The 25,442-nt window shown below is 39.3% G+C and overlaps 1 protein-coding gene across 1 annotated transcript; it reads right to left on the reverse strand.

Annotated features, from left to right (window-relative positions):
* Positions 1-12,617: 12,617 nt before the first annotated feature.
* Positions 12,618-21,575, reverse strand: MTFR2 (mitochondrial fission regulator 2; the record flags this gene model as incomplete). The annotated part of the gene is made up of 8 exons (XM_082276728.1): positions 12,618-12,833; positions 14,338-14,524; positions 16,490-16,793; positions 17,791-17,996; positions 19,984-20,108; positions 20,345-20,449; positions 20,788-20,919; positions 21,513-21,575. The coding sequence occupies 8 exons, from the start codon at positions 21,573-21,575 to the stop codon at positions 12,735-12,737; spliced, it is 1,221 nt and encodes a 406-aa protein (XP_082132854.1). The 3' UTR covers positions 12,618-12,734.
* Positions 21,576-25,442: the final 3,867 nt, after the last annotated feature.

Below are 25,442 nucleotides of genomic sequence, written 5' to 3' on the forward strand. Positions count from 1 at the left end.
GATTCAACAAGAAAAAGAAAGCATTGTCCCAAAGATCACTTTTTTGTACCTCCCATGCTTTGTGCTGGATAAATATATTTCAAGTCAATCTCTGGGAGGAGAAAAAATAGATACATTGGTATCATCAGCTGAGAGACCAAAACATGAGTGGAATTACTTTGTTTAAAAAAAAATGTACTGTTTTGCTGGGATGAGGTTCCATGTAGGCGACAAGTAGTTTGGGACATCGCCACTGCCCTCTGTGGTACCTTTGCATTTGTTTCCCTCAGTGTATCAGGAAAGTCACTGCTACCAGCTCCACCATTTCCGCATGGGATTAAGGAGTGGCCATTTGGATTTTGGTGCTTTGAAGTCCCTTGTATCAGCACTAAGGCTGAGTTAAGGTGCTCACAGATGTGCATGGTAACTGCCCCGGCTCCCACATGAAAAGGAAATCTTCCTCAACACTGCCACTGCCTGAAGACTGCCTAAGTAAAGACAGGTATTAAACAAATCAAGAAACACAAAGAAGATTTGGGATGGGTACATCAGCCACTCAAAACGGCCAAGTGACACTGGCATATTGGCTTTAGGTGCATAAAGGTGTGTACTAACAGAGCAAATACACTTCCTTCATTTATCTGAATTACAGCTACAAAGTAGTACAGAAATTATGTTACCTGAAGATATTAGTCAATTAAAGTGATGAAACTTGCATAAGAAGCTGTGTAGTCAATTTCCTTCTGCACTCAATCCTCACAAATCCTCTGTGCTTGGTCTATCAGGAGTCCTGTCTGGAGATGACTAAAACTGGTTATCAAGCCTCATTTTTACCTTCTTAGATGTCTTGCCCTCATCCCCTCCCCTCTATACCTGATTATGGTCAGCTTCTTGAAAACACCAACTAATCACAAGCAACACAAAAAATAATTTGGTTTGAGAAATGATGGTATTTATTATGATTCCAATCATACGTTACGTTCTTCTAAAGAGCAATGTGATTTCTGCCTCCATCTCAAGAGAAACAGGGAATTCTTTCTTCTCTGAGATGCTCTGGATTTAGCTGGAAGATAGAAAGATCAGAAACTGCAGGATATCTCATGCAAGAGAGCCATAGCAAGAAGCTCACAGCTCACTTGGACAACACAGCAAGTAAATAAAATTTGTGTGAGCCTTTGCTGTCAGCCAGACATGAGAGGGGCCTACGAGACTGCTGCAACTCAGAAAGGTATTAAGTGGAAGCAAGGACTCATGCAAGGTCACAACCCCTTTTTTTATTTTCTGTCTTCCTTGATAATTCTGGTGTTCTCCCTACATAAATGATGGAGGGTTTATTGTAATAATGCCTGGCTTTTTGATTTCAAGAGAAACAGCTTCCTGAGGCTCAGATCCACTTCAATTCCCATCCCACCTTTTTATTAAGCATATTTTACAATGGTATGAAATATTTTCTTCTTTTTTTAGAGAGCATTTCACTTTTCCAGTTTTAAGAAAGAACAGTCAATAATATCACTATTAATGTTTGCTTAGGATGAAGCCTAAGAAAAGTGTCTGGACTTCAGCTGCCCTTTGCCAAATCCTCCATCTGCCCAAGACCTAAACATGTTGCAATATAATTCTGTGTGACCAATAGCCTCCATTTTCTTCTGACCAGTTCCACTAATACCTATTTGTTGACAGGTTTTGAAATACAAACCACTAACAAAATGATCTGGCATTTTGACTATGGCAACTCAACAGTCATGCTGTATGAGAAATGCTAGATAGAGATGGAATTTATTTATTTGCACCCTGGTTACACTTCAGAGCGCTCCAGTGGATCAGGAATGGCACAAGGGACACCAGTACTGCTCCCACCACAAGCTGCTATAATAGAAATAACTTAATAACAGATTCATGTTAAAGGTCAAGAAGAAAATCATCACAGATCCTGAAGAGAGCTAGATGTGAAAGGACAGCTCTTACTTTACTGATAAAGGAGCACAACTTCTATGGTTTTGTGGAAAAAGTGACTTGATCACCTCCAGGTGCCTTAAAAAAATCTGTACATGTTGCTAGGGTTTTGGGGTCTTGGGTTCTTTTTTTCTTTTGACTTTATTCCTTTACCAATCCAACTGCAGTTCTTTCTTTCTGATACTTCAGTGTCATTAATTTAAAGGGAGAGCTTACATCATCACTCTTGAGTTACTTGACAGCTTGAAGTTTTGCCTGTGGGTGTTACATTGCTCTCAGGGACATCTTATATAATAATGCAGATGTCATTTTTCAGCTGGCATGACACATCTACAAGTTTAAATTTTACTGAGATTCATGGTAGAGTCTTCTTAAATATCTGAATATCAGCAAGGAGTTCGCACCTTCAAGAGCAGCACAAGTTCCTCTGTGAAATTAAAAGTTCTTTTGAGATGTAAAACAAGTATCATAGTAAGAGCTGTTCTCTTTCTGAGCCAACCTATGATAAATAGACTAGAAAATAAACATACGAGGAAGAAAAGGAAGGCACCATTGTCAAAAGGTGACAATTGTTTCACTCCATGGTTGGGTCTCTGTCAAACTAGCATTGGGTTCTACTACAGAGAAGAAATAGAGAAGAGTCACCACTTCCCACTGTGGCTGTCATGCTCATTATTGAAATGCACTCTCATTTAAATTATTTTAGTTTTCACTTCCTACAACTGGTTAGTATTACATTTCTCTCTGTCACAGAAAGAGGCTTTTTGCACTTTTTTTAATCTTCATGCATTCACAGACAAATCAGGTCATTCAAACAGATTTTCTCTTTCTGAAATAATACAGTTTGAATGAAACAGCTTTATAGTTTTTCAACTGCCTGTACTAGAATGTACTTTCCTTCTGAAGACCTAACCTGCTATGGCACTATCATTGTGGCTTTTTGCCATCATCCACATCTTCATTATTTCTCTCTATGTAATTACTGGTTTTAATTATACAAAAATTTTATCACTTATTCATTACTAAAAATATGAAACTGCATTAACCCAGTCCCATTCTCTATAATCTTGGTAGAAACACTTCCTTTCAGTGATTATTATTATCTGCCAGCTAATCAGTTCTACACCCATTTAACATCTACTTTGTGGGTAATAAAAATGCTATATTTTAATTTACGCTATTCTGTTGCGGCTATTTTTGTTAAAGATGATTTAAAACATCTATTTTACACTGCAGTCACAAGAGATCAGTCCTGTTATCGAAGTATTTGCAATTATGCAAAAGGATACTATCATGCCGATTTTTTTGCCTAGAACTGACACATGCCAATTGACCAACAGTCATGTGTCTTACCCCACTTTTCTTAAAAAGAAAACTTAGATGACACAATTTTCTGAATTTCTGTATTACTGCGAAGTTTATTCAAAGTAAGTCTGAAGGGCCAGATATGTCCTTCAGCCAGCTTCTTTAGAATTTTCAGATTTAAATTCCTTAGCCATCTGCAGTTCAAAGCTTTTTATTCTAGTAAGCAGAGTTTAACTCATTCCTCCATCAGATAATTACTTCAGTGGTAATTAGTGATCCTGGGTTTTTTCTAAGTAAATACATTCCACTTTTCCTAAAATCTGTGCAATTCCTAAGTGAGACTTTGATTCATATTTAAGCAATGAGACAGCAACAACTTCCAAATAGAAGTGCCAGGGCCCATTACCAGGTGTGATGTTCATCATCCTCAACCTGTATTGGGCCAGCTATTCACCACTATGGTGCTCAGTCAAGATCTGGCCACATCTCATTTTCTTTGAAGCTACTAAGTCTTGACTGTAAGTGAGACCTGTATGCTGGAGGATGGCAAAGGACTTAGTCCTGTGGACAAGATCCCCCATGCCTTTTATTGCACTAGAGAGGAGGAAAAAGGGGATACATGGAAGAAAAACACTGTGAGTTGGTACAGATGTGTAGAAATAGCTCAAGTGCCTGTGGGTTCCCCAGGCAACTACCAGCTTGGAGCACTGTTACCATGCTCTTCTCCTAGCAACAGCTCCAAGAGCTCACAAGGCACAAAGCAGGATCTCACGAATTCTGTTTATTTTGCTCGCCTTATGTCAATGTATCTTCAATATATTCTTTTATTTGTGAACTCAAAAGCCTAATTTAACATCAAAAACTAGTTCAGTGACAAGCTAGGTTATACAGCAGATTATTTGGTAGACATAAGTGTCACTAGCAGCTGCATTGTTCTACTATACTAAATACAAACTCTACTCCTCAAATCTGAAAGAAAAGGCAATGCCACTACTGAGAAATAATAAATGGGCTGGGGATTTGCTAGAAGTCTTGAAAAACAGAGACTCCTCAGAAATGTACCTGGTAAAGCCTTAATAGAACTCTTATACATGCAGATAGTGCATATGAGAGGAACAGACAGAAGCAGCAAACAAATGGATAAAAAAATATTGGAGTGGTCAAATGAGCAGATAGGAACAGGGGGTGTTGATAAAGCCCACATTTCACCTGAGTCAAACCAAAGTACAACTTCAAACTACCTATGTTTACTATGACAAAATAGTGAGTTACAAATTATTTTCCCACTGTACATGCTGGTAAGGAGCTCCCCACTGAATAAATTAAAACCAAGAACATTGAGCTTGACACTTCTTCAGAAACACTTCCTTACAAGCAAGGAAAGAGTTTAAAAACAGCCTGCCTTATCAAGTCTGCCCCAGTAGATGACAGTCAAACATGGTATATAAGTCAAGCAAAAACACCTGCTAGAAAAAGGATGATGGAAAAAGGTGAGTAAAATACCAGACAGATAAAATTGAGTAAAAAACAACAGAATAAACATTAAAAAGCCCCAATATTCTACAGGACAGAAACCCCTCACTTCAGTAGTAGAACACACAGCCTCTGCTATTTCAGAACTATTAACACAGATTCCTACAGTTCTCATTACAGAAAGAACAGGACAAATACTTAACAGGCTGTAAACTGTAAGGTGACAAGGCATCAAACAGCCATAAGGCAACAATAACACGAGGAAAAAACTAAAACTAAGCTTACTTTAAATTTCTTCCCACTGCTCCTTTATACCAGCAGCTGTTGCTCAATGGCAACTGCCTCCCAGCAAACACAGCTGCTGTGTTACGGCATGAGAACTATAAAGTGAAACAGAGAAGCAGTAACAATCAATCCAGTTTAACTTTCCCCACTAAATAAAATAAAGACTACCAAAGAGAAAGCACAGATGGCAAGAACGAAGTTGACACTTTGAAGATCGACACTATTGAAGGTTAAAATTTATCCAACTCTGCAAACATCCCCTCACCCAAATTTATGGATGCACCTAAACTCGTTCAAGTCACTGTGTACATGTGAGGAGCAAAGAATGCGTACGTTTACAGAAGAGCAGTATAGTCTTTCATCTGAAATAAAAAATGTGAATCGCTATGCTCCACAGTCACTTTGACTTTCAATCAGTAAAAAGCAGCATATTTTCACTTGTATAAGCCAGAAGTTATTTATACACATTTTTGCAGTTCTGTGGCAGAGTTCATTATATGTGTACTGGACCACAAAGAGAAACCTCCAATGGCCACTTTACATGGGATAAACAGGATATTTTTTTCAGGAAAAAACTACTGCCAGGTCAACCTCTTTTCTAACTCACCACATGAAATCTTCAGCCTGTTCTCCCAGAAAATGAAATAGCAGATTTGTGAAGAGAATAAACTAGCCAGGTGTTAACTTTTTATTACTCCAAATGCACATAAATACAGTTCATCGTAATGCTAGTAAGACAGAACCACCCACCCCTACAATTTAGTGTATATCATTATAAAAATAAAAACATAAAGGGATTAAAATTTTGTCGTGCGACTTTATGCTGACAAAGCAGAATTCCTTTTTAAAGACTTGCAACACAGACACGGTGTGACACTGCTCTCTTGTGGCTAAACACATGCAGTTCATCTGCAAAATGTAACAACTCTTTATATCAATTATTTTAAAGGATTTTCAAACGTATTTTAATCTATTTATTGCTGATCAGAGGTTTAAAGCAACCAGTGCCAGCTCCACCCCTGCAGACTGTAGTGCTACGTCTCTGTTACCTAAAGAGAGAATTCAGACTCCTGCTTTTGCTTCTGTGTCCCATTGAAACCAAAGGCCTAAATTAGCCTTAAACAAAAGGTAAGAATACATCCATCCCAACAACAATGAAAGTCTGAACAGTCTTGATGACATACATAAATAAGCTGTTTTTAAAGCCTACTTTTGCTTTCCAGGGTGGGTGAACGTGTAAGCAGAAATGAAAATGTAGAAGAGGTCTAGAAACATAGCTGGAACAAAAGCACCATGCTGCTTTTCTTTCAGTGTGCAAAAAACCCCCCAACCAATTATTCAAATTCCCAATGCAGAAGGAGAGATCCTGCTGGCAGGATTATTGGGGAAAATAATGAATACCAAAAGAAGGGCCTTTTGATTATTATAATCAAAATTTGTAAATAATACAGCCAAATAATACTGGAATGTGCAAAATTTCTCTGAAGTAGAAGGACAGCTGTTGTCTTTAGCCTTTACTCACAACACAATTTTAGATATTGCCATAACTAGCACCACAATTCAAGACTGAGTTCCTCAACAAAGTGTTTCAAGGCATAACTGTGGAGCATGATGGACATTGTTCTAAACCACTGAAACATCTACAAACAGCAAGCTTGTCAAAGACCCTTCCAGATTGTGCCTTTCATATTTGGCTAATTTATAAGAAACAAAAGCAGAATCATTTATACAAACAGATACAAGCATTAATTCATGTCATGTTTCTTTTTACATAACTCAAATTACTCTAACAACACATCCACTATTTATGACTTTATAAGATTCTTCCTTTTCTTACAAAAATAATTCTACACAACTATAAAATACCTGTTCTTTTTGCTGTACTGTTAACACAGAGTGACTTCAGCTTCATACTTCAAAGTATTTTGAGAAATAATGAAAAATTTCCCTCTTTATATATTGGCAATTTAGAGCAGGTATCCTATTCCTGCTAGTTTAGCTCCATACTTTATCTTCAGATCTTTGAAATTAAATTTCCCTTCTCTGGACACGCCCCAGCACCTCAATGTCTTTCTTGCAGTGAGGAACTCAAAACTGGACACAGAACTCAAAGTGTGGCCTCACCAATGCTGAGTACAGGAGAACAGTCACTGCCCTGGTCCTGCTGGCCACACTATTCCTAATACAGGCCAGGATGCCATTGGCTGGCTTGGCCACCTGGGCACATGCTGGATCATGTTCAGACACTTTCAACCAGCACCCCCAGGTCTTTTTTTTGCCAGGTGGCTTTCCAGCTGCTCTGCTCCCAGCCTGCAGCACTGCATGGGGCTGTTGTGACCCAAGGGCAGGACCTGGCACTTGGTCCTGTTGAATCTCATACAATTGGCCTTGGCCCATTGATCCAGCCTGTCCAGATCCCTCTGCAGGGCCTTCCTACCCTCCAGCAGATCAACACTCCCAGACAACTTGGTGTCATCTGTGAACTTAACAAGAATATACTCAATCCCCATATTGAGATAAAGACAGGACTAATTCCTGGGAAATCCCACTAGTGACCAGCTGGACATAGCTCTATTCACCACCACTCTCTGGGCTTCACCATCCAGTCAGGTTTTCACAATGCATCCATTCAAGCCATGAACAGCCACTTTCTCCTAGAGAATGCTGTGGGAAACCATCATACATTTTACTGAAGTCCCCAGTTAGCCAGGACTGATGATAAATGATGGAAAGTGGCTTGGTGAGCATTTCCACCAGCTCCCTCAGTACCTTGGGTAGATTCCCATCTGGCTCCATAAACTTGTGCATGCTCAAGTGTTGCGGCAAGTCACTGGCCATTTTCCCCTGGATTATGGGAGCTTCATTCCACTCCCTGTCCCTGTCTTCCAGCTCAGGGGGCTGGGTACCTGGGGAACAAGTGGTCTAGCTATTAAAAGCTGACACAAAGAAGGCATTAAGTACCTCAGCCTCTTCCTCATCCTTTGTCACTATGTTTCCCCCCACATCCTGAAAAGGATCTTCTCCTTGGCCCTCCTGTCATTACTAATGTATTTATAGACATTTTTTACTGCCTTTAACTGCAGTAGCCAGACTAAGTTTTAGTTGGGCTTTGACCCTTGTAATTTTCTCCCTGAGTTACCTCACAAAATCCTTGTAAGTCCTCCTGAGTTGCCAGCCCCTTCTCCCAAAGGTCATAGGCCAAAGTTCCCTGTCCAGCCAGGCTGGTCTTCCACACCAGCTCATCTTTGAGTCCATGAAAACCACCTCCTCCTCTGCCACTAGCATTTTCTTCTTGAAGAATGTCCATCTTTCCTGGACTCCTTTGCCTTTTGGGACTGCCTCCCAAGAGATTCACGCAGCCAGACTCTCCTAGACAGGCCAAAGTCTGTCCTACAGAAGTCCAGGATAGCAGTTCTATTGACTCCCCTCCCTACTTCTCTGAGAACTGAAAACTCTAGAGTTCTGTGATTACTGTGCCCAAGATGCCACCAATCATCACATCACCCACCAGTCCTTCTCTGTCTGCACACAACAGCCACAGCAGGGTACTTTCCCCACTGTAAACTATTCACTTTCACACAGATGTGCAAAAATGTGCTAAAATATCCCACACAATTAATTGATTATTCAGATAAACCTAGACGGTAATACAGATGTAGCTGAAGTCAGTGTCACTATGAAAAATGTATTGGTAAATCACATAGGGATCTGAGGACCTGGTAGGGGAATCAGGATGATAAATATCTCTGAGGTACCTACAATCACTGGCAAACACATTTCACATGAAGTTGAAGTGAAATTTGGCTGCAGACCTCGCTTAACACTGGGACATCAGCTGTTTCAATAGTCTGGCCTGCAGAACTTCCTTTCCCCAAGGCATCTGATCAGTAACTTAAGGCTAACTTGTTTAACAGGTTCCCTTTGTCAGTTTGGCTTTTGCAAGAACCCCGTATACCATTTTACTACTTAGGTGGGACTAAAGGACAATGTCTTTCCTGACAAGAAAAATAGACTGAAGGCAGTGAATACTGTTGCACACTCTCTGCTCTGCCTTTATCCAAAAATTCTGTACCTACACATACAGAGAGATTATATAGATTAATTATATATTAATATAATAATTAATAGATATGAGATTATATATCAGATTAATTGTTCCTCACAAGTAGTATCTGGATAGGTCTGGTATGTTATAGGAGTATGTCAGCAGTGATATTCTGACAGTAATTGTCAGGTGATTGCATTCATTAGTCTCCTTGTAATGGGAAGCTCACTGATAGAGAACTCAAATCTTTTAGGATCTCCTCGAAGAAAATCTGTAGAAATGTTTTTAAAGGACTGCATTATACTTTTCCTTCTACCCTTCTTACTCAAAACATTTGAAACAGTTACTCTGGTTTCAATTTTATCAGCTGGAAAATTGGATATAACATACATACTTTTAAAGTCTTTCTAGTAGAAAAACAAAGCCAACTTTCATTCCAGTGACCACCCCAGCATCTCCTGAAGGAAGACATCCTGCCCAAAAATTCACTGGGAGTGGTAGGAAATTAAATTTTTCGAACTTCTCCAGTGATGAGAAAACACAACCTTTCACAAGATTGTTCCAGCAGACCAATAGAGGACTCATGTTCCTGAGTCTCTTCCTCCTCTCCAAGATCAATAGTACAAACTCCTGAGTTGCATTGTGACAGAGCAATTCACTCAGACACCTTACGCAAACAAGGGTATTTGTAGGTAAAACAGGGAATGGATTCCAGGTGAGCACAGGAAGCTTTGGAGAACCTAAAACTGCTTCCAAGTTGTTGATACAGAAGTCTTAGTCAAAGAAAATTAGAAGACAAAGCCAGGTTTCCATCAGTTCTGAAAGAAAAACCTCTGCAACGAGTGATAGAACTTCTCATTACTAACTATTCCGAAGCTTTGGAACTTCTTAGCACTGAAAACTGTCAGATGTTACCGGATGCCACCTATTCTCTTTTTAGTTTCTTTTCTTCTTTGACTCTGTTTCCTGAGTTCTTTTACTCAGAGTTCGAATTAAAATATAGGAGACCAGGAGTTTATCTTCAGACTTAGATGTTTATTATATCCCATCTGTATTACAGCTGCACAGAGTGTGCCTCTAAGTTAACAAGGTGAAAATGGCCCTGAGTTCTAACTTCCAAGGTCTTTTAAGGTCCAAATTACCCAATTATGGAAAGCCAAGTAATTTGTTTTTATTTATAATCCAATAACTAACTATTCATGATCCGCGCTGCGGGTTTTTTGACCCAATACCAGAACACCCAGATTTGTGAAGAGGGAGAAAAGAAGAAGAGTTAATCCACACCCAAAATCCTCCATATTGTTACATATATCCCATAAACCTAAATTTTTTACATCTCTACATATTCCACCCAGTGACATAACTTTTAATTACACAGCAACAACCTCACAATTTAAGAAGCCTTTCCCAAGGCTTCAGGTCAAATGCAGTGTGCTTCTGAGGATCACTGTCTGTCAGCACTGAAAGGCTGAAATTCTCAGAACTCAGGGTTCCAACAGCCACCCACAGACTTCTTTACATCTGGAACTACATAAAATAAAGAATCTGTTCTCGTAACGTGTAGATGGGGAAAAAAAGTCACGTCCCATGACTTATTCTTTTCCCCAAGGAAGCAGATCAGCTATAAACTGTGTATCACTGCATAATTCACATCAGAATGACAAAAATCAGAGAGTATCCCAACAACCAGAAGGGTCACACAGCTCACTAAAATTTGCAGATGCTTCTGATACTAGGTAATTGTCTTAAAAGGTACCGAGAAATTTCTCAGAAGTCCCTTCTAAAGTGAAGACACTTCCAAAGCCAAAATTCTCACCGCAAACAGCTCCTGTTGGCCAAACTTCTAGTTAAATGATGAACCCTTGGGAGAACAGAAAAACTGCAAAAGGAGTCCAAAATAATAGTTCTTCCTGAAGAGAAGAAACTATTGGTCACATAAAGCAACTGATGTAGGGGAGAAAGTATAGTATCAAGGGCTTTGCATGCAATTCAGTCTCTCAAAGAAAGAATTCCATCCCGTTTGTCAGTCACAACAGCATGGCCACAAACCCCAAAATCCCCTGGATCTAGGAGTGCTGATATAAACCAGGAGATACTTGTTCCACCTCACCACACTGCAGGTACTAAGAGGGAGCCAATTCATACCCTTATGCTCACTGGGACTCACCTGCTTTTGTGTACTCTCCAGCGGGCACTGCGTGGACTTCCTTCACTGTTGCTCCCTGCTGCCCTTGTACAGCAGAGGCCAGAGCAGCAGACAAAAGACAACGAGGAGCTTTGACGGAAGAGGGTAAAATTACCAAGTATGGGGCCGAGCTGGATATTCTGTATGGATTTCATAGCAATTGTCAAGTTTAGCTAGAAAAAGCAGCAAATGAGTATTTTGGAAGAAAGCAAATGCCAAACGGTTATGGACCAATCAAGGAATGGGAGAGTATGATAAAGTTTAATAATTACTTAATCCAGAAGAAATAAACACCTAGAGGATTTAAATTTAGAAGCATAATATATCAAGTCATTTAAGCTGCAGTTTTAGTCAAAAAGGTAATTTTTAAAACCAAAATGCAAGTATGGTATTTGCACACTAATTTCTTACAACAATGGAAGTAAGATTCAGCTGCAAGAGAGGATGCAGCTGTCAGTCTACTCTGTGTAAGTAAGGGGGGAAATAGAAGAGACACAGGATATAAGGAACACATTCAACAGTCTGACAGGATTTGGGTTTTATACATCAGGATTCTTAGACAAAAAAAGTAGCTGTGAAGGCAGCTACTGAAAGCAATGGATCATAATAGATTTGTAAATAAGTACATTAAGTACTTTGGCAGGAAAAAATACAAGCTGTTCTTTAATTAGTTTTAGATAATTCAATTTAAGAACTTGTCTAATACGATCAGTTCTTAAGATACAAAGGAGTCTGCAACACAAAATGCCACTACCACACACATCTAACAATATGAAAGGAAATTTTATTTTATAAGCTCTTGTGAACAAAACTGAGTTAGATGCACATGCCAAATAGGAATTAATATTTACTTACATACGGAATTTAGACTGTGTGCAAGCAGATCTCTCTACAAGGTCTTTTTTACACCTCAAAATGCAACTCCCCCATATTACAGGCATTTAATAGATGACCTGCAGGTTAATTACAGCACAAAGTTCCACAAACATGAAAGCTCATCTCCTGACCCAAAATAAATTAGAAAACTGTTTGCACATGGAATAAGGAGTTGCATCAGTAAACTGCCAAGAATACCAAGGCAACTATGCCACTCTCATGAAAAAGTATTACCATTATACACAGTAGTTATAACACACTAACAAGAAGTTTACACTTCCTTGTTATTTACACTGGAGTGCAAACAGAGCATATACCTCAGCCCTCACAGCAATAAATTTTTGTTTTCCCCATACAAACACTGCTTTCTTGAACCTCCCAGGCTCCGAAGACACTGCTCCATAGCAATGGAAGCCTTCTTTCAGTTCTGTGCTTCTTGTAAAAGCATCACATTCACAAGTTTGGCTACTGAGAAACCAAAGAGAAGGAAGATGTAATTTTACAAACCCTGCAACACCCAAACTTCAACAGCATAGGAAATATATGTTCTAGAACAACATGTTACAGCACCTTACAGCAGTTTTAAAGTGGATCCACCACTTAAACAAACTGAATTTTCCTTGGAAGTCTCCACTAAATATGAGCTCTCGCTTTCCATGCTGGTACCTGCTTAACTCCATCAGTTCTTGTAAGGCTGGGTTTTGCATTTGGCTTCAGACTGCAGCATCCAACCTGGGGAGCAGGGATAGAATTAAAACTATACCCAAAAACTGAATTAGAAGATGTTTACAAGAAAAACATTTTGGAAGAGTTGTTGCACTTCTCTCAACATAGAAAGAATGAAATAGTAGGTCTGTGCAATTGGTTTAAATACATCCATTCTTCAAAACACTAAACAGTTAACAATTAGAGACTTGGTTACAAATTCGTAAGATTATTCTGCTTTAACTAGAAAAATTCCATTTTTTTTGTACCTACTCCTGAGCATGCTGGCCTTAAGCAGTCTCTCTTCCAGGACTTTATAATCCAGCTGTCAGATCCTGGAACAAAAGCTATTCCATATACAAGATGTTCCAGGGGCTATTTCTGATCTTTTTATCTGGAATTAGGTATGTCAGCTATGAAGTGCAATAGTCCACAGCATCCAAAATACCAGCATGGTTATTTTTAAGATGTTTTAATTTTTCCCTTCAGGGAAAAAAAAATGTCAAAGAAATTTATTAAGACTGCACCAGAACTGTTGACACGCTGCAGTCTGTAAAACATATGCTTGGAAAATCGTGGTGGCAACTGAAATAAATAAAATAAAATCATTATAGCTAGCAAGAGGAACACACACACATTAGTTTTCCTCAAGTTTTCAGCTACACAGCTAGACACATGTAAGAGCAGCCTCCAAACAGTAGTTCTGCATTACTATTTCCCTCCATTAGGATAACAAACGCCACAGCCCAAATCTTTTATGTCACTCTCACAATAAAAAGACAGAATTGCTAAGCAGAGAGACAGTTTAAATTAGTGCCACATATTTCTATCCATCTCATCTGAGCAGTTCTGAGGTTTGTGGAAATGCCTAACAACAAACCAACAGCACTGCTGGACTGTATAAGCTGAGGTAGCTGGCACAGGCTGATCTACAGAAATCAGTGATCAGAATCACCTTAAGTCTAAAGGCTCTGCCAACCACCTCTTTGTTTCTAGGAAAAACTGTATTCTTCATGGGCTTTACAAGAGAATCACAACTCGTTTTGGATAAAGATTCAAACCATGTGAAAACTACACTCAAAGAAAAATATTACAGACTATGCATTTATTTTCATTTCTGAAAAGTTAGTGTGTATTAGTCAGACCTTTCTGTACCTTCCTAACATCCTTATTTGAAAAATTAGTCAGTAACTACTTAAATACACATTACACTGCTTAAATTCTATGCATGGATACCTGCCAGGTACCATCAAGCTAATGTCCATAGTTCAATCAAGTATGAGCTGAATTTTTAAAATCAGTCTTCTAAGCTTTTTCTCTTTACACGTCTAGAAGTGCACTGATCAGTCTAAATCCACCCAAAACAATTTGATATTTTCTGCTTTGATTATACTTTAAAGAAAGTTAACTACCTAGGCTGATGGCTTAAAAAATTTTAGAGAAGTTCTAGGCTTGTGAAAATCCTGCAACTATCCATGAAAACAGCAGTCAATTCAAGAATACAAATGCACATTTTTATATAAAAACATACCACTGGCACCTCAGGACTAGAAAATGGAGAGCTATCAAAAGAATGATTTTCTTTGTCCAGGGAATCATCTTCATCATAGTTTTTATGTGCAAACTTCTGCTTTAGAGCATGAGTTAGTAGAGCAACTGGATCCCAATCTGAACTTTGCCTCTTTTTGGGTCTAGAAAGAGGAGTACCTCCAGGAGACCTACGAACAAAGAAAAATAAATTACTGTCTCCTGACTCTAATCCTGTGCTGACTGATCTAAAATCTAGAGACACGACTTCTGTAAACACCCTATCCAATAAATCCCTGAACACCACTGTAACTTTAAAGCAATTCATCAAATACAACTGATACAATTACACCCAATTTGTCAGCCACATTCTTAGCCTGAAAACACAACTCGATGCTGCTACATGAAGAAAAATTGCAGTAAATCAACACAAAGTGTTAAAGTATTGCAAATCAATAATGAGAAAAAAAAAGGCAAAATTGCAGTTTTTATACCAAGTCATTTATAAGTTATATTAAAGCATGTTAATGGGAATGTCCCACCAAAGTATTTCATAATCACTGTGAACACAATTTAATTTAAATTTTATTCATTTTAGGTTCATTTAAATTCAAAACTGAAAACAGCACCTACACCCCAAAACTTACTATAAATGTGGAAGCTAGTGACTAGTCCAAGCCAATAAATCATAAGAAGACTTTCTAACCATTGAGATACCTAGCAGGAGCAGGGTAGAAAAATCTAGAGGTGTTCAGACTTCTGCTGGTAAAGTGCTGTCTCCAGGCTGGTGATTTGCACCTAATAATGCACACTGACATCACCAAGTTCTAAGCCTGGCAGTTACAGTAAATGTTGCTTAACACAAAATCTGAGAGGATTGAGGTCACACTTCCTATAAAAACAAGCCTTCAAGAGCACTTGAACAATGTGTAAGATGGTGCTTGAGTGGTAGAAACTGGGATCTTTAGGCTTCTAATTTCTGAAAACAGAGGACTTCCATTTGCAGTGCACGCATTAAACTACTGTCAGAAAGATTGTAACAACTTTCATCATCATTACTCCCCCCAAAAATATCAATTCATTATTCAGTTAAGCTCTACTTCAACATACAGGTAAATGCCTAAACCCAGAAAGCATTTTGGATGTACAACCTACCGCTTCCTGCTAATTATGCCCCTGCTCAAGACATTAAAACTGTCAACCTGAACATCTCATTTTCTTCACTCACCATACACGGAATTATATAGAAAAAAACATATATAAAGGAAACACACAGGTTTACCTAAGTGCACTTTATATTTGCTTTATTTACTGTGAGAATGTCATCAAAAGCATAAAGACATGCTTTAGATTTGCATGTAAATTATTTGCCCAAGTTTTGTGGTAGTTATTTTCAGGGATAAAGCTCACAGTTAAGAAAATGCTGAAATTAGAATGCACTAAGTTTTGCCAAGTGACATTCTTCCCATTAAGAGCTTCAAATATTCATTATAGTCACAGTTTCTCTTACTTTTTCTACCCAAGAAGTTCAGGAAAGAACTCTAAAGGTGTAATCTCTATTACACCTAGCATTGCAGAGACCAGAAGAGGCGTTCCAGTCTTTAGTAAAACATTTTTGTTACAAGTCAACTGCACTTACCATCAAAACAGCTGACCACTATAAATATTTATAATCCAACTACAGTATTGAAATACAAATTTATGAGACATTTTCAATAAATGATACGGCATGTGTTTTCGTTAACACTTCAAAGCTTGAACCAGGATATTTTGGGTACACTAACAGTAGTTCTCCAAAATTTCCCTGAGGCTTTGGCCTTTCACAGTAAATCCAGAACAGTTATTTTTTCAGATCAATTTCCTGGGACTGTGCATGCAACCTTGTAAACAACCTCTCACCTCCCCACACCAGCTTGAGATTTGCATACTGAAACAGCAGAGTAGCTTTAAATGCTGTGATAGTCAGCATGTTTTAAATGCATCTAAAAGCCATGTCACAAGTATCTTACACTCCACACTTTGAACACAGAAGCTGCCAATTTCAGTTTACCAGCAGTAGCTGCTCTTGAAATGATTGGTATTCTCTGGTGCTACTGAAGTGCTGTTGATGCTTAGGTAGCCTTGGCTTGCTGAGATGCACATCCAATCCAACCTACCTCTCAACAGCTCGCAACTGAACTTTGTTTAGGTCTTTCAAAACGTCCATCATACTGGGAATGTTCTTTGTCCTCTGGAGATCAGTACTGTCAGCTGCAGTTGAATCACTGTTTCTTGCAGCTTGGCGTTGTTTTATAAGTCCCAGTGCAGAATTACTAGCATCAACACCAGATGGTGCAGCAGAAGGAAGTGGAGGAGGCGAGGGAATTACAAAATTACATTTGTGAGAGACGGACAGTGGCGTAGAAGTCATGGCTGGCAGTGGGTAAAATCCATCTGGAGTGCTGAGTGTTTTACAGGCTTCTGGATACAGTTAGAGTAGAAAAACAACATATATTAACATCCAGGATGAATCAGTTTTAAGTCAAGATAAGACTGCCCTCTGAAAGCACTTTCTTACGCACCTTGCACATAGAACATAGAAGAACCAAACTTAAAACAAAGAACATTACTTCAAACCCACAAATTCAGAATAAATGAAATAATGAATCTGAGGTGTTTTGTGCTGCTCTGATTTTCTCTACTTGTGTCTTTAATCTAGTCACTAGATAAATCAGCAAAGCAGCCTGCTGCTACATATGGTGATCAACGGTCTAGAAGTTACAATAACCTATATGAAGCAACAGATAACCACCAAACATGTAAATAGAATACTGAGTGCAATGGAGAACAGACAGAGGGAAGACCCAACAGAAAGGCTGAATCACAGAAGCGCCTCACAATGTCACAACAAAGTAACTACCTTGCACCAGTCCAAGTCTTTCAGCAACCACAGTGGAGTCAGTCTGCAAGTAAGACAACTAAGACTCAAAACTTTTAAGGGGAAAAAAAAGGTCACAAGATAGTAGTGCATATTGGAGACCAACTACCTAGGACACATCTGTTTGTAGCATTTGTTTTTGTTAAAGCCCCAACCTGACTGACTTAGAATACGTTCTCTACCCATTATTTTGGTAACTTGTTACAAGCAGTGCAAAACTGCAAAGGGACAATTAATAGCCTGTAACATTTTTAAAGTTATTGGTAGCCTACAGATAGTGATGTTACTAAGTTCCTTCACTAACATGGAAAAGAGTATAAAGCTTAGGATCAATTGCATTTGAACTTGGCAAGCAGACAACAAAATAGAAAGGAGAAAGTGTACCAAATAGCGAAAAGAAAAACAAAATATAATATTCAGTAAATTTAGTTGGTGTATCTTCAGGTAGAAAAATTACAGGTGTTCTCTACCGATATCATGCATGGCAAGCTCTAAAGCAAAAAAAGTAACACTGGTTTGCTTCAAACCAGAAGGGCTTACGTGAGGAAGTGCTTCCCAAGGTCTGTGCTGAAACAATTGCAGCAATCTGAGCACGAAGAAAGGTCAGCTCATCTTCAAGCGCAGAAATTTTCTGGAGCGCTGCTTGATCAACACCGTCTTTTTGTGCGCTGTTTTCCGGAATGCTCTGCATTGATGGATATAGGTCAAGAGGAGCTGTACTTCTCTCTTTTCTCCTCAATTCAGTCCTACACAGGAAAAAAAGACAGTTTCAAAAGGCTCAGCCAACAATGGAAACCTCAAAACTACTCGGGCTCTTCAAGCAAGTTATCGTTATTTAGCAAGACCTAACTTTTCAAACTTTTTAAGCAAACTACACTTCTAACTACTCATAACTCTTAAAATGTTTCAAGCCTCTCTTTGCTCAAGTACAATGCAGATCCTTACAAAGTCATCATAAGAATTAGTCAGATAATTATCTCAGGGATAATTACACACCATAAAGTCATACAGTAAGATTGAGTTGTGATTATTCAGTAACTATTAGACTGACACTGTAAAGTGTCTCTCCCTTCTCCCCACATGAATATGAAAGGCAGGAGAGTCAAAGCACAATCTCTTAATTAGGCTTCAGAAATTTTAGTCATTTATCAAACTCTAAGATGAACACTGCAAGCAGCAAAGCAGTTACAACCTTTGAGAAAATGTACTCAACAACAATACGGTGTAATTCAGACTTACAGAACAAGAATCTCATCTTTTGTAAGCTACTATAGCCAAAGACAGCATTAGAAAATTGTGCTATATATCTCAGGTTTTAATTAAAAAAAATAATTCAAGTCTGTGCCTGCAGAAATAAACTTAAAATATAAGTATAAAATCAAACTACCAGGATTTCATCATGAAACATGGAAAAAAAATTAAATTTACCTGATTCACTTAAGATGCACTAAGCTTTGATTGAAAAAAAGCTCAGACCTTTTCCCTTATTTTAAACATCCTTTTACTTCAAATCAGACCTGCAGCACTGCTTTCTGATTTGCCAAAAAACGCTATAAACACTGCTTGAGAAGGAAAATATATCAACTAGAATAGCTGTTCTTGAAAAACATCCCACAGAGCCAGAAGAGGAGGAGAAGCAAAGAATGGAAACAACAAAAGAATGAACTGTCATAGTTCTGTGAATCTGACCAGCTAAAGAACAGCATGAGCAGGACAAAACAGGCCAGGATTTTTTTGTTCTTTCAACAATGTTCTGTTCTTCTGGTATGTTACAGCTGTTACAAACAAACTTCAATAATTCAACAATATCGCTTCAGGAAACATAAGATGAAGCACACTGTATCCAACTTCTCCAATGAAGTGTGTGTCATTTGAATTAATCAATTTCTTGTATTTTCATTACTGGCAAGCAGCACAAAGATCACAGAAAAACAAATGCCAATATGAGGCAGAATTACATTGTCCTGTACAGATGCAGTACAAGACAAGATGAGTGTCCACATTTTAATCTGGCTTCTGGCTTTAACTCATCCTCTGATTTTGAACAGATCTTTAGAGGAACAGCAAGACAACTTTCTATTTCTTCTCCAGTGGGGGGGGGAGGGAAGACAAAAGTTTTTGTATACTATTTGTGTCCGCAAATTTCTGGACAATTTTTCATTTCACTGTACCAGAAGTATTTTGTAATTTGTAAAAATATTTTCCTTCAGCCCTCTGTAGAAGCTAGAAACGTTTACATAAACTGCATTCAAAATTATTTTAAATTTTTAAAATAATTATGCTTGGTTTTCCATCAAAGCAACCATCAATGCTTACACATAGCATTGTAAAAATCTAAGCCAAAAGGAGACATTTAAATATTTTTTCTTGTTTTCCCATTTATAAAGTTTATCAAAAAGATAAAGATAGGAATAATCTTACAGTATACTGCAACAACCAGCTCCCTCCCTCACAAAATACTTAGTGAGTAAAAATCATTTAAAGTACCAGTAATGCACCTGACATACTACTATGAGAAGAAAAGAGAAGACTGAATTTGAAAAATCTTTCAGAAAAGAATGCTTTACATAGTAAGAATTTTCAAATAAGGAGGAAGTGTCCGCCTCCCCCCAAAAAGCCCAAATTGTTTCTAGAAAAGGTTAGGAAAAAAGAAAAACAAGCTTAACCACAAAATCACACACCATAAAAGAGGCAAAAGTTACTTCTATTAATCCTTTTTACACTTTCACTTACTTAAGTCTAGTACATGCTTGTCCTTCATCATTTGCCACCCACAGGACATCAGCAAGTGATGGAGCCCCAGGAGCTGGAGCTGCACTTTGTTCGTCATAACACAATGGACTTGGGTCTTGAACAAACTAAAAACAAACAATGCCAAAAAAAACTATGAAGGGAAACTGGATTTGGCACATACTGAAGGTTCTGTCTCAGCAAAAGGAATTTTTAAACAGTGCTATACAGAAGTTGAAAACAGTGAGTATAAGGGATGCAACACACAATTGTACAAGCTAAAAGGAAAAGAAAAGCTATCAGCAAATTAAGAAACAAGAAAACACAAACAGGTTAAGTATACATACGACAATAAATTGCTTACTTGAAAATAAGGTCTGGGGTAGGGCTCCAAGGAAAGAATTGTCCCAAGTCTACGGACAACACTTCGAGTAGATCCATATTCCTTTTTTTGGCAAACAGATGTGACCTAAAAATTGGAAAACCTTTGAATCTGAGAAGCAAAATCAAAGTCCTCAGTTCTTACAATCAAAGTTATTTAATAATTTCATGTTACAGGTAATTAAATATAATGCAGTTTGGTTAATCTAACTTTTCAATGCTCTTCTCAAACTGGAAGTCCAAAGAGGTCTACACTAGTATGACAGACAGTGTCTAAAACACTGCCAAAATACAGAATATTTTAAAGGGGCACAAAGGCCAATATCTTGAGATACTGACAGACGTGCCCATTTAATTAACTACATGCATCTGTATTAAGTCTTGGGAAAGAAAAATTAGCAAGAAAGTGAAATAAATTTAACATACCTTAGCCTGATACTTCCTTATGACAGCATATAACTGCTGGAAATGCCTTCCTGATGAGACTGCTGAAGGAAGGCATGTTCCGAGTGTACGTCTGATACTGCTGCCAAACATGCGAGTTTCAAAAAACACGGCCTGCCAAAAAAACCAACAGCTTCCAACAACGGAACCAGAAAGTAAACAGGACAGCTCAGCCAAATCAGCACTCCTGGAGACACTCTGGTAGTTTCCCATAAATAACGCTAGGATTGCCTCGGAACCACAAGCTGCAGCAGTGCCTCACTGCTGACAGCCCCCCCCCGAGGAGATGCCCACGACCTCACGCTCCAGCATCAGCCCCTGGCACTGCATCAGTGCGCTCTTTCAGCTTCCCACGCCGCGCCTTTCCCACGTCTCTGAACACACAGCATTAACTACTGCTTGGGAAGGGGCACGTAGCCTTTTACTTAAAACAGCAAAGCACGAGCAGCCAACGCTACTGACTTTCCTACGCTCAGTTCAGGGCAAAAACAGCCACTCTGACCGGCCGTGCCAGTGCAGTGACCCCACGCGTACCCACGTGTGGGCAGCGTATTTCTACAAAGCCGGCTATGGGCAAGGAGGGCGCTGAAGCCGCCCCACCGCCACCGACCCCCCCTCCCTCCCTCCTTCCGCAGAGCCACAGCGGCTGCAGGCGAGACCCCCAGCTCTCCGGGCGGAGGCAGCCCCCCGCGCCCCCCGGGGCTCACCTGGTGGTGCGGCCAGCCGAGACAGCGCAGCAGCCGCCGGAGGAGCTCCAGCAGCAGCGCCATGGCGGGAGGAGAGGCCGCGCCCGCTCACAGCACGCAGGGCCCGCGGCAGCCGCCCGCCGGAGAAGCCGCCTGCGCCCGCAGTGCCACCCGCGGCTGGGGGCGGGGCACCACGGCAGCCCCGCCAATAGGAACTCGGCAGTGCCTGCGAAAGAGCCAATGAGCGGCGGGGGCGGGCCCGTCGCGGGGGGTGTCGGGAGGCAGCGGTTTGAACGCTGCCCGGGCCTGCCCCTTTGCAGGGAGCGCTGCCGGCAATGCGGCCGGTACGGCGGCCACAGCGCACCGCGGCCAGCTCGTAGGCCTGACTGACAAGGTGGTGTACTCACGAGAAAACGCAGCTTCTGCGCCTGCGAAGGCAGAACACAGGGCGCGCCAACAGAAGAAGTGCACCAGGGGCTGTTAACTCGCTGAATCAATGGCAAGGAGCTAAACTGAGATGGTTTTAGGTCTTCGATGTAGCAAACTAGTAACTACTTCAGAGACCTAAAACAAATGCACTAAGTATCCTCAACATAACAGCTGCCCAACAACGCTTGACTATACGGACTTCACTTCAAAAGCTGGCTTTAGATTCTGCACTTGGTCTTTTATCTTGCACTTCTTCTTTGATCTTTATGAAAGATTTCTGCTGTTTTCCTTAGAAATGCTGAAAACTTCAAGGAAGTTAGCAGTGCTCACAGCACTCACACTAGGAGAAGAAATACGGATATCCTTTTCCTCCAGCTATGCAGTCAGTCAGTGTTTGGAGATCCCTTCCCTCATCTGTCAGTCAGTGTTACTACTGTCAGTACTGTAGTTACTACGGCAGTATTGCTGGTTACCCTTGTCCAGGACTTGTCAGTTGGATCGATTCTCTAAGACCAAACACAAAGAAGGAGCAGTACTGGTAACACACTGTAGTAACAGCATAGAGCTGGTTCAGGAGATGAGGAAGGCTTAAGCTTGAGGAGAGGAAGGGCAGAACATTTTAATGGATATTTTGAAAAACTGTACTACAGATAAGACACTTGTCTTAAAAAAGAAAAAACCCCATACTTCTCACCTACTCCTCCAACACCTTCTCACTAAAGAAGGGGAAGTGTCAACAGAATGGGATGGGAACAACTCTACTGCAAAGCGAGGAAGAGGCAGGGTCTCATAAGCAACAGCAAAACTGAGGCAATTTAGTTTCTCTGCACCAGCACCAGTAACCAGCTGTACTGAATAAGCAGTGCAGCTGGGAACTCGTGCAGAAACGCTTCAAGTCAGCAAGTACAGCTCTGAACACTACAGAAGGGACCTGCAGGATCTTCTGAACAAAAGCATCTTGTGATAGGCCGGCTTTAAGAAACCAGAAGCAACACAGGGCTCAAGGCTTAATGCTGCAGCCATTACCTCTGGAGCTGAGCCAAAGCTCAGGAACAGCTCTCCTTTTAAAGCACTAGCAAAACAAATGCAGGAAAGCTTTCCTCTTACGTAGCTGCCCACTGTTACAGTAATGCTGACTGTTCCTGGGAAGAAAGACTATGTGAGATTTAATTCCAAACCAAGAACCTAAATGTACACTGTACTAACAGTACAGCTACTGGATTCCAGGTTGGTTGGCGATCTTTTTTTTTTTTGCCTAGCGAAATGCATCCCTGATTTTATCTGAACTGCAGGGATAACTTCAAACTCTGTGAATCCACTTCATCTCTGTGTGGTATCCTTAAAAAGTGCTTCGTTGCTGAAGAGCAGTGAGTCAGAATGAGTAACTGAATTCAAAAGGTAGTTAAACATTTTATACCAGCATGTCTACACTTTTTTTCCCCTTTACCATCAATGATGGTCTTTCAAGACCTTTCAAAAAGAGAAATGCAAAATCCACTGAAATTTCATTCACAGGTCATGCAACTACCTTAGCAGAACCAAGCAAAAACCTCGAAAAAAGTTTTTTCCTATCACAGTGAAAATTCACTATTCATGTTGAAAGACTAGTGAGTGCTGAAGCACCAGATCTGGATTTATTAAAAAAGTAATCTCCACTCCCACGTTGTTTCTTACAGATCCCTCATAGAGAGCAACTTGCATCTTCGACTACATTCTCTCTTAATTTGAATTAATTTATTTCAAGAAATGGTAATGGCGGTCATCATGTGTTCTGCAACCAAATTACATTTCTGATAAACTACAATGAAATTGGGGATTGCAAAAAATGGATTTCTATGACCTAACCTACAGACAGGTTTGTAGGACCAAATGCCATTACCAATGCAATCTCTACCAGATCTCCTTGGACATTCAGCTGAAGTAGAATATTTAAATCTGCCTTATCTTGCAGGAATTATATTGCTTTATGACACACAACAACCCACTTTCAACTTGACCTAAATGATAAAAATTACCTATTCTAAGGTCATGACAGCTCAAGTATATCTTAGTCCTGTTAGTTTCAGACTGATGTTTAATTTTACTTCATTAGGACAGACTGAGACTCTGATGCCTAGTTTGCTTTGTTCCCTTTTTTGCTTATTTTAATTTAGTATACACAAAGTCTGTGTGAGTTTTGCTGAAAAGTCCAAAGAATACTCAGTTTATCATTTCAAACAGCTATTAAAAGATGCACTGTACATGTAAAACCAAATCTTGCAACAACAGTATAGTTGGCCTAAACTTTCTAAAACATAAAGCAGGAATGACCCTTTATTAACTAACTACTACTGGGAGGCAAGTATTATTCCTACTTCCCTTTGTACACAGCTGCTAGCAAACTAGTACAACCTAAAACATAGTTTCTTCAGCTACAGTTAGGATTACTGACAGTACTATGTTTTCCTGCCTTCTAGTATTTAATTTGGATAGGGCAGATATTAACTGCTCCCTCCTAACAGTAAAGCAACTAAGAGGGCATACATTATATAGGAATTTAATACAAACACTCTATCAAAGCTTTTTCCTTTTCTTTTTTTTCTACTTATAAAGATATTATGCCATTCCAAGGGGTGACTAAGAACAACTACACTTTTAACTCCATATAACACTAAGATTTGGTTTATCTACAGCATTTCAAGAAAGAAAAAGAAAGTGATATTGTATTAGAATGTCCTTGTTCTGGTAATTCAAGTACATTACTGTCATGCTTAACATTCTAGAGGTTAAGTGTGTACCTACTACTAAAACTAAGCTTGTGGGTTTGTTATTTTTGTTTAAAAAAAGAATAGAGAAAAAAAACTAACATCTGCACTTTGGCTACAAAAATTCTTGCAGCACAACTATTAGAAATCAGTGTTGAAGAAAATAAGATTAAGCTTCATTTCTCACACTTCTGGTATGTATGAACTACCTTTACCAATTCAGGTTTTAACATACCTTGCTTTATTTTTCCAGGGATTTTTGTGGTGTTTTGTTTAATTTCTCTCCTCCCACCTTCCACTGCCCTGCCCTTTCATTTTAACTTAAATGCTGTACATGGGTTTGACTCACTCTTGCCAGATTATATACCCAGATAGGCAAGCCCACATAGAGAAAACTAAAGAGAATTCTAACTAACTGTAAAAGAAATTGCTAAAAAAGAAGCTAGATTGATACTGCCACCAATTTAACTTAAGTGTTCTGCTGATGACTAAGCTATCAAAGAATATACTTTAAATTCACTGTAGTCTTCAGGTGCATACGTATTTCTTAGGCTACTAATGAAGAGTGACAATTTCACTGCTTAAGTAACATTCGTGCTGCACTCCTGCAGAGTGGAATAAGAATCCAGGTTTATCACTATGTAAACCTGATTCTTGTGAACTAACATACAATCAGCATTTTGCACAACTGGTTATACTTATACTGTGACTGGGTAACTACCCTTAATTACAATTCTTATATAAAGGCAACAGAGAAGTAGTGATCAGTAAAAAATGC

This window comes from Coloeus monedula (genome assembly GCF_965178545.1).
Source record: "Coloeus monedula genome assembly, chromosome: 2".
Lineage (NCBI taxonomy): Eukaryota > Metazoa > Chordata > Aves > Passeriformes > Corvidae > Coloeus > Coloeus monedula.